The sequence below is a fragment of the Saccostrea cucullata genome, unplaced genomic scaffold (genome assembly GCF_032062105.1).
Source record: "Saccostrea cucullata isolate Sc308-1 unplaced genomic scaffold, CSIRO_AGI_Scuc_v1 ctg56, whole genome shotgun sequence".
Lineage (NCBI taxonomy): Eukaryota > Metazoa > Mollusca > Bivalvia > Ostreida > Ostreidae > Saccostrea > Saccostrea cuccullata.
This window is the reverse complement of record NW_026931568.1, coordinates 209,134-227,866: the sequence shown is the minus strand read 5'-3', so window position 1 is coordinate 227,866 and position 18,733 is coordinate 209,134. Positions and strand designations below refer to the sequence as shown.

Here is an 18,733-nt window from a genome sequence, read left to right as displayed (position 1 = left end):
TCCAAGGGGAGATAATTATGAATTAGTGAAAAATTAATGACATCTTTCAAAAATCTTCTTCTCAAGAACCACAAGAACGAATTTAGATTCACAAAATTGTTCAAATTATGATTCCAGGGGTGGGGAGGGGCCACAGTGGGGATAAAATTTTTACAAAGGAATGTATAGGGGAAAAAAACTTTTAAGAACAGTAAAGACATTGCTTTCGATATGGAAGTTGGAAGTATTTTTAAATAGTTTAAAATTTAAGCCCTACTTTTCAATGCCTTTTTCTAGCCAGTATGCTCAGGTGAGCGATGTGCCCTATGGGCCTCTTGTTGGAGTTTTCTCCTTTTCAGGTACCGTACCATTAGCATTGGTTAAAGAAAATTACCTTTTAACTTACCCGTTTTGAATTAATTTTAAAGCTCTGGGGAAAATAACTTTGTGTTACAATAAAGTTAAGAAAGTTTATAGAACTCCAAAATTTATTTTTAATAATTTTTTTCACGTAAAGAACTGACTTCCATATGCATATGTTTTATAGTAGAAATGTACAAAGATCAAAAATACATTAAATTTCAAAATTGACATATTCTTTCTTCGGCACAGCACATGAGGAAAGTACAAATCAAATGTGTGAATTATGCAAAAATAAAAGTAAATCCTCGTTTTAATGCATGGTTTTTGAAATGAAAAACAGAGATGACATACAAATAAATGCAATCATGACACAAGTGTATGATTGCAGAGAATGATAAAAAATAAATAGTTTTAGTTTCCCTTCAAATATAGAAGCGCTTTGTCGAAGTATTACAAACGAAAAGTGATGCGAAAATAGTGACACAATACATGTATATATAGAAAACGAGGGACTATTGTGGATAACACACAACAACCTGAATTAAATATGTATAAAATACATGTATATACATAAAAATCAAACAAAACATGGATGCAAGAAAAAAATTGATCATTATTTACAAACTGTGACCCACTCATTATATTCACAGGTTTGGCATACGACGTAACAACACCAGTGGAATTTGCAATCGCACCTTTCTGTCCGTCTCACTCTCAGCGTGTTATAACCACGCCCACAACACAAAGTTTCACAATTATCTGCCCCTGAACTTGTCTTATTGCAAAGTCTGCCAGAGGTCCCTGGCGCATCTACTTCCGGATTAGGATCACAATAATTCGGAGATTGTTCGTAGAAAAGAAGATCAGTTTTTCGTGTATATTTTCTGATTTTCTTATAATGTGTTTTCACCTTGTTGAGAACGTCAACCTGAAAGAAACAATGAAAATGTTTAAGTAGTGTTTCCGCTTCATTCTTTTTTCATCTTAAGCTTAATTCATAAGTTATCCCGTGTATTTTTCATGTAATATGAAAAAATGGATTGATACCACATGTATGTCGAACGAGTAATGGAGTAAAACATAAGCAAGTACCGACATAGATTCTTTTATAGGTGTACAAAAAAAAAAATAAAGTAAAACAAGAGGACGGCATAGCACAAACTGCATAAAAATAAACCAAAAAATCACAAAGTTGCAACTACGTAAAAGAATCTGAAAGAAAATCTATTTTAAAAAGGCTTACAACAAAGAACATTTACCTTTACCTTTCTTGCCGACCTGTACTTCCGCCTTAAACGATTCCCAACCTCCTTAAAATCTGGAGTTGCTTTCCAACAGGTCTGCATTTCGCAACTTCCGGACATTCCATGACATTTACACTTCCTATTGACGTTTCTAATGACGGCCTAATGGACAAAGTGAATTAAAAGAAATATTTAAATTGATTAGAATGAGCATAATACATTGAACAGGAATGATACTGTTATTATATCAATTGTATAAAATTCAATTGAATATATTTTTGCTAAGTTATTATTCTATCAGAATTATTGCAAAGATAAAATGCGTGTAATTATTATAATTTGTTGAATATTTGAACCATTCGTTGTTCACTTTAATTATTCTTCTAAGACTCCATCCTCACTTAGTCTATTAATTATTCCTAATCAATTAGTCATGTAACTTTCGGTGCGTGTGGCGTTGATGCGTCTGACTAAAGTTAATACTTAATCAAAGGTGTAAATGACACATATCTTTTAATAGCAATTAATGATAACTCAGAACTAATATCAAATATGACTAAGTTGCATGAAAATCTTAATCAAGCTAATCAGTAGACGCGTCTATTCTTTAGAAGTTATAACATCTAATGATACTGAAAGTCATACACCAATTAAGTAAATGTATCATTTTCAAGTAGTCAGATTTATGGGGTTTCCCCGCGTTTGATCTAACCGTTTAACTTTCACTATACAAAAAGGATAATTTATTTCGTACCATACAGAAAAGAATGGACTATAAACTTGGAAATTCCACTGTATTATGTGTAAGTCATCTTCGCCCACTATTGGGACTTTCCAGATTAACTGATAACTGGTATTCGTTCAAGAAAAGTTAAATTTTTTTAAAACTTTTTTTTTAAAAGTCCGATCCCATAGTTACATATTTAAATATTGATAACACTAATATGTATAATTCATTATGTATAAACCAACAGTAGTAACTGCAGAGAGAAAGCAGGGAACTGTTGAATTACATTTTCCATACCGCATCCCGTATACTATAGTATTTGTTAAGGGAAAGCAGACTTCATCTAAAGCGTTAAGCCTGCATTTTGAAAGCTTATAGCTCTGGTATGAATAAAAACTCTATGAATATATTTCCAATATGAAAAGAAAATTTATTATAATTACCAATCTTCCAGCTCTGTTGTTGTGTAAATTAATTTTGGCATGTATGTCTTTGGAGCGTTTTTCTTTAGAATCCAGAAACTTCTTAGAAAACTGTTCACCGAAGTCAACATTGTGGCTGCATCCTCCCCATTCCCATTTCCTAACTTTCCCTCGTCGACTCATGTCGCAGCCACAGGACTTCAGTTTTCCCAGACTACATGCAACTGCCACCTGGTGGACAACTCCGGCGGCGGAAATGGCGTAGGCAAAGGCGGTTTCACGGTAACCTGATGGAAAAGGGAAATGATAGACACATGTATAGTAATTGTTTGCAATTTTACTTTACAAATTTTTTTCAGCAATCAACGTTGGAATTTGGACATTCAAATAGATGCTATTTTGTTACATTGTCTGTGTATTTATTTAACTACTTGTGTCTGAACAGACTAAGTCTGAGGATATGTAAAATTTACATTTCTTCACTCTTTTCAGTGTTCTTACAAATTCTTTGGGTCAGCCTTTTTAAGGCAGAAGAGTTTGGTCGATATTTGCTTTTTGTAGAGTTTAACTCTTCCAGCTGAACAAATTTTAAAGCTCTTTATCATTAATCCTTTAACTCACACACAATGAGGAAATCGAAAATTTTGCTTCTTTTTCGCAACGAAAACTAAGTAACCTGACAGATTGCTAATCCTGTTAAGGTGAGAACTGTTTTTAAATATTTCTTCTAACTTGGTGAAAAACGTGTCTGGAATTAGTAGTTCTCTCTCATATATTCTATACTAGTAGTATCGAACTGGACCGGTTAAGTGGGCGGCAGATTATATAGTGCTAATTTTGATACAAGACACTTTTCAGCATGCGTCTGGAATAGTCTAATATCTTAATCAAGATAAATGACTTTGTTTAGGCCTGAAAGATCAAACTTGGAAAGGATAAAAGGCCATGTTTTGGTGTTGTAAGCTTGGAGAAAAACGTAAACACATAGCGGAAGAAACTCGAGACGAACTACGGCATTATCTTTTTTTCTCATCGCGCTGATAGATAGGCCATAAATTCTGAAATAATGAGGAAAAATTGAGTGTGATATGCACCTTAGATGTTCCGATATATGATTTTCATTGACTGGAGATACTGTCATTAAATATTGCATGCGATAGCGATAGCGGTTTATTTTCGATATTACATCAAAGAGGCAAACACTTAAGGAATTAAGAAGACATTCTAAAAATTGTTATGAAAATAACTGCAGAAAAACGCACAAAAGCTTTGGCTCCAGACTGTTTCATTGTTATATTTATGATCACGATTCTTGTATTAATTTGTTTTCTGCAGATAAGTTGGTTCCACTTTGAGACACGAAAAACTGGTGTAGCTCTTTCTTAACACCTCAGATCTCAAAGACACCAAAACATGAACGTAAGAAACAATCGTTATTATATTATGATTACAATAGAGAAACTTTTTTACTGAACTGTCCTGCTGAAAACAAATATCGTTATTATTTACACTTTACTCATGGGCAAGTTTAATAACATGCTTTACGTTTTCGTTTTATTTGTCAGCGCCTGAGATTCCGACACACCTGTGTCATTGTGGTCAAGCCTATTACCTGAGTTTTCCTGCAACACAAAAACATCAAAGCGACCCCAGCCAAATACTGACAAACTGTTATTACTAACAAGACTAAATATGTCTCTAATGCGACGACAAACCGTGAATACATTGCTATAATTCTGATTCCTTGTAACAGTATAGGGCAGCAGAACAAAGGTTTTCGAGTATCTCCAAACAAACGCCTTGGATTTTTTGCGTGTAAATTTCATTTAATTGCATCACCATGAAAGAAGACGTTTACAAAACGTTTACCTTGCTGAATGGACCTTAACCATGTTTCTTTTGGGTATAATTTTACAGGTCTACACAAAATCAGCTTTTTAAAAGAAACGTATACTTAGCATACCACAGTGTATGGTTAAGGCAGATTTACGAGAGTTCTGTTGAGTAATATCGTACGGATATCTCTATTTTACGGAAATTATCTCTTCCATTGAAAAGCAAACCTAAAGGTGCACATGACGTATGACATCCCATACCAAAACGACTCGTAATTCTTAAGATAATGAGCTTCTTATATGAAAATGAATGATGAAAAACTTGCATTTATCTGCATTTTTCCAGTGTGCATCTGAATTGGGGGAAATTGATCTGAATTTCTGTTTCAGTTATCCTGAAATATTTTTTTTTCTTAAAACAGCTAATTCTGATGAGTGTGCACGTGAAGCATCTTAAAGAATTTATTTATGGTCACTATAGTTGTTTCAGTTTAGATTTCTGAAATCAAGTAAACGATTTTATCTAAACTGTCTGACTAAACAGATCGCATGGAATTTTTAATATTTGATCTTTGATCTTGAAATTCACCTCTTTAAAAATTGGAGGAGACAAACAATATATTTTTCGCTCAACTATACAGAAGGTTTTGTGCGAGATCTTTACCGAGGTATCCATATTTCAACTTAAGCTTTATATAAATAAATCATACTTGAATAAAATTTAATTCATTTGAACATCATTGGTACCTTTTTAACCATAAACTCGTCTCTATACAGTTAGTAAGTACCAAAAACATAAATTTAGTTGGAAACATTTGCAATGTATACCTCTCTTTAACAGTGGACTTGCATGAGGATTTTTATTTTTCTTCTCCAGCGAAGAGCAATTCCATCTGTTGTCCTTCAGTTGGTTCTGACATTCGTGTACGCCAACTTGTATACCCTGAATGGCGGATGCTGTGACGTCAGGGTACATGCTACACAGCGTGTATTGTCTTGGCGTCAAATCAGGAAACGTCTTACAGACGGTGTTAGGATCTAGTTTAGGTTCCTTGGGAGGTATATTCAATCGTAAAATATCGTTGCTCATCCCCCTGTTTAAAAAAAGTTAATGCACATTGAAAATAAGAATCGGTCTTTGATCTTGTCTAGATTTATAAAATACATGTACCATTGTAGAACTCGTATGTACTTGGAGACGGGTTTTATATAATTTTATACATGTACTTTGTATAGAACCTATTTTAGTATAAAAACAAAATGTAATACATATTACTCTATTATTTACATGTATCTTCTTATTTTGCATTTAGTTTTATGGAGGGATGTTGAGAGTAGATCATACATTTATAAGTATAGAGAACAGAGTACGAAATTACTTTTTATAAAATTTTAACATGTTAACAAGTTCAAGATGTAAAAAAGAAAACGGTATGTTTCAATGTAAATATCGAAAGTCCTTTCTTGCAGTTACAAAATATTGTTGGAATGTTAACCATTATTTATCTTATACAAAGAATGATAGGAGTTGATTGGCATTTCTCATGTCCTATTGAACTGTGAGTTAGTCATAAAAACAGGAGAGGACTCAGAGGTCACACCCGATCACCGAAGGGACTCTACAAAATTCCGTTCAACATGGGGGGTTTCCGCAGGTGCTCTTGTTGGGCCGCGGTTTCCCTTTGATATTAACCATTGCAAAAATCCATTCAATATATTTCTTTTATTTCTTTCCCTCCTACTTTCTACTAAGCAAATAAATTACGAACTAATGAAAAACCAAATAGAAAAGAAATTGGTTTAGATAAGTAAACAAACACCCTTTTCTAATTTTTTTTTGGGGGGACTAAGATTTTTAAAGGTCTATTGACATCTCATGTCCCGAGGCGAGAGTATCCGAAAGGCGACCTTATTTAGGGTAAACATCGAATCAAAGTAAATTAATCATTAAGATATACAAATACTTTAATGTGGTTAAACACATTTGGACAACCTCGTGAATTTCGCACCACGGTGTGAATGAAACATAGAAGGAACGTCTTGTCATTCTACATTATTTGTTCTCTTAGTGTTCGAAATGATAGATTTCACGGCCCTTCAGATAATAACAACGCTGATTCGCAACCATAATCGTAGACAAACAAGACATTTAACAATTTGAAACCGTTTGATTGCAGGTACAATTACGCTTCTAAATTAACAAACCACGACATTACATATATGGACCTTCGGTATTTCGTTAAAATGACAAAGAAAAGTAAAACTTCGGTACAATTTCATTTTTAAAGTTTCAGAAAATATTTTCGTCAGCTGTTTATCATATTAAGGAACTTGCTTTTAATTCAATTTATTTTGTTATTCTTTTGGGATTCAGAAAGTTACATGTGTGTTATTTGTGTATTCTAAAACTACATTTAGTCATGAAATATATTTAATTTATCACCTGCAAGGTGAGAAATATCAGGACATTTTGAGATTATTTTCTTTAAAACATCCAATACTATAGGACACAGATGTTTGTTATCATTTTACACGTAGGTGATAATTAATATTCTTGATATGTAAGGACAATTTTAATATTGTGTTTAACTGTTACATTTAATATCCTTAAAACATATATAAATATGTTTCTATGAAGAAAAAAAACAGGCAATGTCTAAATTTATTCAGCATTTTTAAATTCAAAGGATTTAAATTATTTTTTTTATCTTTGATAATAATATCCCTCAAAACTGTAAACAACAAAGTCAAGTATGTCAAATAAAGTCTCATTCAATATTCAATTGCTTATAAATTCGAATGCTTTGGCATGGCATAACTACACGAAACTAACAGCTTAAAATTCTGATGCTCTGCTTGAAAAAAGTGCTGTGTATCATTAATGACTATATTTTAAAATGATTTAATATTGAGACAATATATATTTTCTTGAACATAGAATTGTGTTTTATATTGAATTAATTAATTATTATTCATTATTATACTATAATTTATACATACCTTACAACACTACTTGTGAATATGAGAAATACTGTAATGAAAAACACCATGTCTTTGAAACACAATAATATTCGGCTTTTTCTGAATAAAAATATTCTCCATCGAATTCGTCGTTTAGTCTTGGAATGATTTGAAGTTCGAAGTTGATTGTTCTCTGTTGAGGTATGTTCTTCCATTCAGAAAATGCACGCTTAATGCCACGTCCATAAGAAATTAAACGTTTGTGACGAGTTTGGATAATGAATAGAAAAGAACCGTAATTTGGTCAAGCCCATGACAAAATGGATTATGTGGAATGAATGCGTGGATGATCTTCATGCTTCATTGAATTTCTGAATCCCAAAATGAAATTCGTCATCGATGTGGTCATCTGAAGAAGAAAGAAAAAAAACCCTAAGCGAATGAAACACACACACCTCCACGATTCTGTTGTAAACACGCACTGCTGTGATTACTACGTCGATATCAATGGTGCCATAGTTCACTATTCTAATGTTTGTATTTACTTATTTTCATATTTTCAATTTTTCTTTAGTGTCTAACGTTCACTATATGAATAAAAATCGCTTTTAACTTATGCAGAAATAACTGTGATATAAATGATTTAAATTACCCTTTCTGCCTCATAAATTTCAATTTTATATGGATGTTTTTGATCCATATCTTGGAAGGGGGTTTTATCGTATAATTTAATAAGGAAATAAAAAAAGACAGAAAGGATTAAAGATTGGAGTTCACACGCATTACTAACAAATAGTGTGTGATTTTGGTATTTTAGCTTTATCAAAACCTTTTTTCACATATAAAACTGAGGGCAAAAAAATTTAAATAACAATTGGTCTTTTGAACATATTTATGTGTCGTGTAAAAGGTTATATATACTATTAAATTATGATTCATCCATTTTTTTTATCAATGCATATTTCTATATTTATAATAATATGGGATTAAAATTGATTTTCAAATATATCGCTTGTACATGTTTCAATATAAAATTGTATTGTAAGAATGAATCCCCAAAAAAAAAAAAAAAGATAAGAGGAAAAAAACCCAGACATGCTTGTCTATATTTCACCTATGAAGAAGTTGTTGCTATAATCATAAAACATAAAAGAGGGTACTTGAAATTTTCGGGAGAAATAATCGATATAACCCATAACGACCTTGAGGTTTTCTTCAGATATGAAACAGCAGCCAATTATTTAAAATTAACTCAAGTATTTGATGCTTAATCTTATCTAAATTTTGCGTTTTTCCCTTAGCATATAATTTAGTTTTAAGAAGTTTAAAGAAAAAAAATGAATTTCAATCGTTGATATTTTAATTCAAAATCAAATTCAATTTAGACGGAAAAATTGAACATGTTGAAAGATTACTTGCAGGCCATCGATTTAAACAGAAAAAAAATAATTCAGAATTGTGTAATTGATAATAAAAAGGAAGTCGCTTAATTTTTTATCAAAATTCATTTAGTTTAACACTATAAAGGTTGTCAATTTCTCACATAAAATATAAATTAGTTTTAAAAAATAATAATGCATGCTGAAAACTTACCGCTGCCTTCAGTTTTACGAACTTTTGCTAGAAAATCATTTCTAATAAACGTTTTCGGGGAGGGGAAGAAGGGCAACATTTCATGATGGTCTTTCACGGTTTAATCATCTGTTATACCTCCCTTTTCGTTACTAATGACAAGCAAAGAAATCAAGAAGCCATGAACAGAAAGGGGACGGGATAAATTAAAAGTCTCAAAGGGGTTTATTAATATTAGCGAAACACGAATTCTTGTCACTTCACGGATTGACACTTTTTATCCCAATTTATATCAAACTTTATACTTCATGAAAAGGAAAAACAAGTGAAAAGATCAAGAAATAAACGGATTGTAGAAAGAATAATAGGATATATATGCCGTAATGTCAACAATCAAAAAATAGTCAAATGCGGGAAAAGCGATTTCGTAAGCATTTTGTTCATTTTCCTAGTAGCTGAGTGGCTTATTTTGGGGTTTTTTAGAAGAAAGATTATACTACGGACGTTAAATTCTTTCGAAGATTTTCTAAATTACATAACTATGTTCCTGAGATCGGGATGTAACAGTTTTGTTAAACTTTCAACAAACACAGCTCAAACAAGAAAACCTTCAAAGTATATAATGCTACATAAATTTATCTTTTGGTTTTGTGTTTTCTTCCAAGCTTGTATGGCTTAGATTGTAATCAGAGTATGTTTACCATTAAAATCGGAAATAAGAAGTACACATTTATTTGATGAAACCCCAGAACGCGCGCATGTTGCAAACACGTGCGTTGCGATGAAAGCTTTTCGCTCTTGTACTAGTTTGCTCCTAATCACACTCCACAAATTTATTATATACTCGCTGCACCAACAAACGAACTTTCACTCATTTATTCCGTTTGATACTGTATCACTACAAACAGAAGAAAATAATACTAAAACAGACACGGGGGTGTGTTTTGAATGGCATGGAAAAAGATATAGCACGTTTTCCCGATGGAGGAAATTATGGCGCCTTAAATTCTCAGTAACAGGAACGCAATATAGTCCTTGCTTGTTTGCTTTGTTTATTTATTTATGAATTAGATTTGTTTTTTTATTATTGGTTTTATTTTATTTGTTTCTTTTCATTTTTATTTTTGAAATTGTAAAAGAATAAATTAAACTTTAGAAAAACTTGGCCATTTTCTTTAGATTCAGTCTATTGGAATACAAATCACCTTGCTTATAATTTCAAGACTACATGAACTTGCATGAACACTTACTCAAATGATCTCAATATTGAAGGATATGAACAATATTTTGTGAATGTGTTTATATGGTCCTTGGCATACCTCTGGGAACGACAAGAAAAGAGCACCTGTTAAAAACCGATATTAATCTTGAAATAATGATAAACAATAGCAGAGGGTCGAGTTTATTTCTTTAAACACACAACCTATTTACACCTTCTAGTTTTTAAACAATAAAAGTGATTTAAATGATGAGTTAGAATGACAATACAGTTGTCTGTTCATTTAACCTTTTCATTGCAATAGTACAGATAAATTCAGATTGTAGCATACCAAAGGTTAAAATTTCAACATACTTAAGGTTAATGTACTGGTATTATTGATTAGACTTTTTTTAAGACAAGACTCAACGGAATGTAGAATTTTTCTTCAGAATATGTGAAGGAAACCTTCTGCCTCGTTGCACAATGTGATGTCATAATGATGAAAGATTTTGACAACATACTCTTTTGGAATTGGTTTAAACGTGTATTTAATCCTGTCGAAAAACCACTAGCATCATTACCTTGTTAGTAAAAATTACAGGGTATTCTCAAGTGTGAAATTTCTGGTCTGTTGAATTTATTGAGACTGCATATCTCAATGATGAATTCACAGCAAGATTACATTGTGCTTGCATCTGATTTAAACTTTTATTCTTAAAAGAACACCCGAGATCATAGAATTAAATAAACCACATGAAACGATAAGCTCGAAAAAAGGGGTGTGTATTCCGATCTAGCGTGTTTTGTTGTGACATCTATTTAAGCCATGATAAATGGCAAATTTACAAACATTTTTTTTCTAAAAATCCTTTTGAGTCTTAGTATCAGTTTTTTCTTGCGGCTGATATAAGTTAATGTAATATTTTGTGAGACCGTAAATACAACACGCAATGAAACGGAAATCTAAGTGTTACCTACTGTGAGGCGGACACTTAAAGTTTCATTTTTTTTAAATCAACCAAAATCATTTTTTAAAGAAACAAGTTAATATTTCCTATTTCCAATATTTGACTCTTCCGAAAAAGTAAAAAAAAAATTACTCTCGGTCTCTTTATTAGCTCTACTGGTCAGAGACCAGAAGAGCTTATGCGATAGTAATGCGTCCGGCGTCCGTCCGTCTGTCTGTCTGTCTGTCTGTCTGTCCGTCTGTCTGTCCGTCTGTCTGTAAACAATTTTTCAAAACGCTACTCCTCCTACAGTTTTGGACTGATTTCAATATAACTTGGCATACAAGTAGACTACACTAAAATACATAGAATAGTGCATCGGTTTTTAATTTCGATGAACGGTGTTGCCATGGTTACTAAAAATAGAATTTTCTATGAAATTCCTTTAAAATGCTACTCCTTCTACAGTTTTGGTCTGATTTCAATATAACTTGGCACACAAGTAGACTACAGTAAGATACATAGAATAGTGCATCGGTTTTTAATTTCAATGAACGGTGTTGCCATGGTTACTAAAAATAGAATTTTCTCTGAAATTCCTTTAAAATGCTACTCCTTCTACAGTTTTGGTCTGATTTCAATATAACTTGGCACACAATTAGACTACACTAAGATACATAGAATAGTGCATCGGTTTTTAATTTCGTTGAACGGTGTTGCCATTGTTACTAAAAATAGAATTTTCTGTGAAATTCCTTTGAAACGCTACTCCTTCTACAGTTTTTGTCTGATTTCAATATAACTTGGCACACAAGTAGACTACACTAAGATACATAGAATAGTGCATCGGTTTTTGATTTCAATGAATGGTGTTGCCATGGTTACTAAAAATAGAATTTTCTGTGAAATTCCTTTCAAACGCTACTCCTTCTACAGTTTTTGTCTGATTTCAATATAACTTGGCACACAAGTAGACTACACTAAAATACATAGAATAGTGCATCGGTTTTTAATTTCGATGAACGGTGTTGCCATGGTTACTAAAAATAGAATTTTCTCTGAAATTCCTTTAAAATGCTACTCCTTCTACAGTTTTGGTCTGATTTCAATATAACTTGGCACACAAGTAGACTACAGTAAGATACATAGAATAGTGCATCGGTTTTTAATTTCAATGAACGGTGTTGCCATGGTTACTAAAATTAGAATTTTCTCTGAAATTCCTTTAAAATGCTACTCCTTCTACAGTTTTGGTCTGATTTCAATATAACTTGGCACACAAGTAGACTACACTAAGATACATAGAATAGTGCATCGGTTTTTAATTTCGTTGAACGGTGTTGCCATTGTTACTAAAAATAGAATTTTCTGTGAAATTCCTTTGAAACGCTACTCCTTCTACAGTTTTTGTCTGATTTCAATATAACTTGGCACACAAGTAGACTACACTAAGATACATAGAATAGTGCATCGGTTTTTGATTTCAATGAATGGTGTTGCCATGGTTACTAAAAATAGAATTTTCTGTGAAATTCCTTTCAAACGCTACTCCTTCTACAGTTTTTGTCTGATTTCAATATAACTTGACACACAAGTAGACTACACTAAGATACATAGAATAGTGCATCGGTTTTTGATTTCAATGAACGGTGTTGCCATGGTTACTAAAAATAGAATTTTCTGTGAAATTCCTTTAAAACGCTACTCCTCCTACAGTTTTGGTCTGATTTCAATATAACTTGGCACACAAGTTAACTACTCTAAGATACGTAATTCTGTGCATCTATTTTTGATTTCAATGAACGGTGTTGCCATGGTTACTAAAAATAGAATTTTCTGTGAAATTCCTTTAAAACGCTACTCCTCCTACAGTTTTGGTCTGATTTCAATATAACTTGGCACACAAGTAGACTACACTAAGATACATAGAATAGTGCATCGGTTTTTGATTTCAATGAACAGTGTTGCCATGGTTACTAAAAATAGAATTTTCTGTGAAATTCCTTTAAAATGCTAAGTACAAACCAGTAGAGCTACAGTCTCGACAGAGACTTCTGGTATCGTTATTATTTTTTTTTTAAATCAACCACAATCATTTTTCAAAGAAACAATTTAATATTTCCTATTTTCAATATTTGACTCTTCCGAAAAAGTAAAAAAAAAAAATATTCGAGGTCTCTTTATTATCGTTATTTTTTTTTCTGTAAATCTTTAAGAAAAATGTGTAAATTTAATTGTATATTTTATTTGAAGAAAGTGGAAGTTATCGAAAAATATTTGATCGAGCGTTAAAGTTCTTCAAATAGCATTGACTTATGACTTTTTTTCTGTAATTTTCATTAAAAATGTATGTCCCTTAACAAATTTTATAATTAGTTTTTGTCTTCATATGTCAATAAATATCCAAGAAAGGGAAATTTGTCTTTCAGTATACACTGTTGGAATTTGTCCATTCAAACCTTTAGATATTTTTTTTTCTCAGGAACGTCTTTCCGGGTGATAAACCTCCATCGATATGTTGGTATAAAATTAGTTGTGTGTGAAAATAGCGGACACAACCTTAAATTCTCTTAGTGCACCCAGTAAAGGTCGGGATCGGGCTTCTATTGAATATTATCGCAATGATCTCTGGGTAAGATAAGATTCATGGATTGACTATGAATCACCTTGCTCATCCCATTATCCCAAATAACGAAGCATTATATGGAACAAAAAAATCTCTTAATACTTCTCTTCCTTTATCTTGTGTGGTCTTAATTTCAAGGGAGAAAAAAAATGAATATTTTCGGTTCTGTAGCTAAAACACGCTTAGAGTGATTTCAAAGCTAATACACACATTTACATCTATTTTAGGTGGTTTCAAAAATAAATTTATAAATTAACCTTTCTGTTTTACTCTAATAATAATGATTCATGAAATTAATCAATTATTAGGCGCCCAAACCTGCAAATAAAATAAATGCACAAAGGCAAAAATTTACAGCCAATATGAGAAATTTAAAAAAAAAAAAGGATAGTAAAAAATATTACATTATAAAGTCCCAAACTTTTTCGGGCTTGAGCCAATGGACAAGTGATAATTGAAAGTTATGTTAATGACAGAATTATAATATTAATCGTCTTATTCTTTTTGAATGTTAAAGGACAAAACCAAAAACTTTTTTAAACTAATGATTCTTTAATTGTACATCAGATTTAACAGATGGCATCTATTTATCTAGTTAACCGAGTATTTTCGTCATAATTTAGGAATTCAAACCTTATTTACTCGCAAGTACATTGATACGCCTTTCTGACTAAAAACGTTTTGTAGTTCTATTTTTGTATGCATCGGCCATAAGGTCTATATATACATTGGTGATTTACATTAGATATTTTAATCTCGAATTTCCTCATCGACTTGCACGAACCAATACTGAGACTCCCGAGCAACACTCTTCATTGTGCAAGTGATTAGGGTACGAAGCAATTAAGGAAACACTTGATAGTTTTCTTTGAATCCGAGCAGGGTGATTCAATTCAACTAGGCAACGTAACCTTGTTGAATTGGTAAGTCGATATTTGGTAAAAGTTGGATGCCGGAACGTTGGGATAAAAGGTCATCGACATCTCCATATTATATTTATTAAAATTCGAAATCAGTATCAACAGAAATGTTGGAGTTTGTTTAAATAAAAAAATTCCGGTGTCGGTTTCGTTTAGATCACAGGCATCCCTCTATTGATTGTCATAACCCTTGTCTACTATTAGCCAACTCAACAGTTAGTTTACAAAGACAAGCCTCTTCAATTAGCAGACAGGACAAAACATCAAAATTGATATTCCAAAATCACCTGGGAGGGTGCAGTCAAGTTACAAACTTTAGCTAGAGTGTTTGTCAAATTTTAGATGCCCGTTCTCTTTGTGAATCTAAGTAAATTTGTTTTTTGGATTATTTGAATTTGATACCCAAGTTTGTCCAACAAGGGGCCATTTAAAACTTTTCCTTTAATTCTGAGATAATTTATTTGATCTCTTTTTTCCTCTGGCAAGATTGCTGAAAGAAAATGGATTTTCTGGAAAAGTTTTTCTGCTGCAAAAAGCAAAATTCAAGTTTTGCAAAAATGTAGCCTATTTGAGGGCAATCATAATTAGTGGACTGCAATTGTGTTTTTCCTCTGAAAGAAATCTTGGCAGATTTGGTGTGATTGATGAAATGTCTTAGAAAGGATAAAAGGGAAGAATCTGGTGAAGCTAATACCTGTCTGATTAGCTGCGAACACCCACTTGTAGAGCTAGTCATTATTACGAATCCGTTATGATGCAAGAAACCACTGTCTGCTACAGGAGAATCAAATTTACCTGTTCCTCATTAAATGCTTCTAAACAATTATTTATCTTGTGTTTTGTGCCAAGAAATTTTGTAATACACGTAAGAAAATATTTGGTTTCAAGAATTATACTCGTTTCCGAAAAAATCCTTATCGTTTTTTCATTGTGCCAAACTCCAATTTTTGGGAACTTCTTTGAATGTTATCGCAAATATACGACAAAGTCTTACAACTAAAACCGCGGAAATAGAGGTTTATTGAATACAATATCAATGAAACAAATCCGTATCATATACGGAACTCTCATATCGCATACACATTGTACTCTATGACGTCATATCAAATGCAATAAAGAAGCATGCAAAATAGAAAGGAATTTCACGTTTAGTTAGTAACAGTTCTTTAATTTAGATTAAGCCCATCTTTAAGTGCCTGCTAGTGATTCATTAATCTACGAAAACATCGTAAATTTCTAGTTGTCATTGTTTGGCTGTGATTGGTCAAACTTTATAGCTGGCGGAGTCGTCTGGATGCCTAGAGCCATTGTCTGTTATCATTTTCTTCCCTAGTCACACAGCTTCGTTATATCCAGGCAAAGTAGCTCTGACCTATATTCAACCAAGACCAAGTATTTCCTGCATTACCATATTGAGTAGGCTTTAAAAAATGACCAGTCCAAGACAAGTAGCCCAAATCAAACATTTTATTGTGTTGCCTATTCGTTTTTAGTAATTTATTTTCTTGTTTTGGCTTTCGAAAAATGGCATTTTATACAAATCGGGAACAACTGAATCTCGCGGGCATACATACTTGAAGCTATATTTCTTGGAGCTGAACCAGAATGTAATTAGTATTCAAAAAAATATGCTTATTTGTATGAAAAAAAACCACAGTAAAAATATTGTAAATTAGTCTTTAAATATAGTAATAAAATATAATTTAGTCTTTAAATATAGTAATATAGTCTTTAATTCACTGAACCTTTTCAAGGAAAATTTGCAAATTTAACATTGCATTGTGCTGTCTCTCAGTTTATATATTTTCCATCTTTGCAGAAAAAATGAGAGATATTGACGGTCTTAGATAATGACTAAGTATCATAGCATACAGATCTTGAAAATAAATAAAAAGAAAACAGAAAATATTCATTTTTGAAAATTTGGGACAAAGTAATTCACATTTTGAAATTTATCAAATCAAAATAATATTAATCAGACTTTATACAGGGCAAAAATAGCTGCCAACCACTGATTTTTCAATTCTGAAAAATTAAAGAAATATTGCGGTTTTACTTGAGGCTTTTAAATATTGATACCCTATTTGTAATTTACGACATGTAAGGTGATTTTTAAATCCAGGAAGATCGCAATACGTCAATACAATTGCAATATAGACCTATTGCAGTAGCTTAGGTCATAAACAAACCAGAAATTTATTTTCCTATAACTTTTACTTTAAAAATGAACATTAAAAAATGTTTAATTGCTTGTTAATCAAAACATGCCTATGCTGTTTGTTTTTTGATGTTCAGCATATTACATACTGAACCATTCTATATTATCTATGGGGTTTTTGCAATTTAACTAAAAGTCTTAACATAATAATGATGCATGCTTTGATGTTTTGAATTGCTTGTCTGCGACTTGTAATCTTGTGTTCTTCAATAAAAATTCTTAAAAGGCAGGTACAATAAATTAAAGGAAAAAAGACAGATCACCTACCTAGAACGTGTGAAATTGACCCATCTACTAAACCGACATCATTCAGTCTAATCCAAGGAGTTGGTTACGGTTCTCACAAATGAAGACTTCTCTATTTTGTTGATAGATCACCGTCTTTCTGAGGGTCAGAGTGCTCAAAATGCTTGTCGCAGTCAATTGTACTCGGGGTAAAATGTAAATACAACGGACTCCTCTAAAACGTTCCAGAGATCTTGTTCAGAATTATCCTTGATCCTCGGGCAACAAAGAAAGATCGTCACAAATTGAGGCGGGCAGTCGGCGTTATCATTTGTTTCAAAATCTTTCGACAAACATGGATCGGCCCCAAAAGCTTAAATTCTGTTTAAATATTGCAAATCCGGCGGTAAATTATCACGGGTAGTTGTCAGTAAATTAGAAAAGAATTCAAATTATTCCGTATCTTTGTGTAGATAAATGGGGTATTGGGAGAAGGAGGGGATTTCGACTGTCCGAGAGAGATTTGCGACACTGATATGCTTCCTTACGTCTTTTAAAGGCATTATGGCTATACAAGGATATTGAGATATAAACTTTACGTTGATTCTCTTATACTTTTCTTAATTACACTATTTTGATCCTTTGATTTGAAAAAAAAAACTTTTTGGGGACAAATTTGACTTTTGTTCCAGAAACTTTTTTTTATTCATTAGTAATATGGTTGAATGATCAATCAAATTTTAATCGCAATTCAATCGTAAAACTTTCGTTTGATTAAAGACGTAAAAGTTATCAATTTAATTCTTGTAAAGGTTTTTGTGTGATTTTCATCTTATTTCAAAGGTACTAATAGAAAAGATATGTAATATTTTGATCTTTACAAATAGTTAAATGACAGCTACAATTATTCCGATTCTTACAGTTACATAAAAGATAAACATAAATTTTTGGTTGTTGGGTCAATATGCAAGACGTGTGCATATTGAATTATCTTTCTTTGCTCTTGGAGTCTTTAAATCCATATTATTACTTAAGTTTGAAATTAAGTAACCTACCGTAAAACAAGGATTAACATCGAGGAAAAACAATATTTCTTATCACGATATTTAAAATATATTTAGCTACTTCTATAAAGAGTAGTCTTTAAAAGAATTTTGAATTGTCAATAAATAATAAAATTGAACTGCTTAACAAAGGTATTTTCACATGGTGAAAAAAGACTGTGAATGTTAAGTTTAATTTGCACTTGTACTGGAATATTGTAGTTTTCGAACTTCGAGTAAGTTTTTAATTTGTTTTCATATTTTACAAGAAAACCGAGAAATTTAAAGAAAACAGAAATTTATAATTTCATGGAAACATTTGGTTTGAAGAGATGTATAGATATTAATTCATATTGCATAATAATGGTTAATTGAATTATTAGGACATATTCATGTGACTTTACATTAAGTACATACATCACTTGTAACTCTTAAAAACAATGCGACATT

The 18,733-nt window shown here is 31.9% G+C and overlaps 1 protein-coding gene across 3 annotated transcripts; it reads right to left on the bottom strand.

The window, feature by feature from the left end:
• Positions 1 to 498: 498 nt before the first annotated feature.
• Positions 499 to 17,722, bottom strand: LOC134232986 (protein Wnt-10a-like). 3 transcript variants are annotated; one of them, XM_062714981.1, is made up of 6 exons: positions 17,283 to 17,722; positions 7,571 to 7,940; positions 5,399 to 5,664; positions 2,757 to 3,022; positions 1,608 to 1,748; positions 499 to 1,270 (listed from the first exon to the last, which is right to left on the bottom strand). In XM_062714981.1, the coding sequence occupies exons 2-6, from the start codon at positions 7,744 to 7,746 to the stop codon at positions 956 to 958; spliced, it is 1,164 nt and encodes a 387-aa protein (XP_062570965.1). In that variant the 5' UTR covers positions 7,747 to 7,940; positions 17,283 to 17,722; the 3' UTR covers positions 499 to 955. The 3 variants fall into 3 exon arrangements, with proteins under 3 accessions (XP_062570965.1, XP_062570962.1, XP_062570964.1); XM_062714978.1 differs by having other exon boundaries at positions 1,602 to 1,748; positions 17,283 to 17,721; XM_062714980.1 differs by lacking the exon at positions 17,283 to 17,722 and having other exon boundaries at positions 1,602 to 1,748; positions 7,571 to 8,043.
• Positions 17,723 to 18,733: the final 1,011 nt, after the last annotated feature.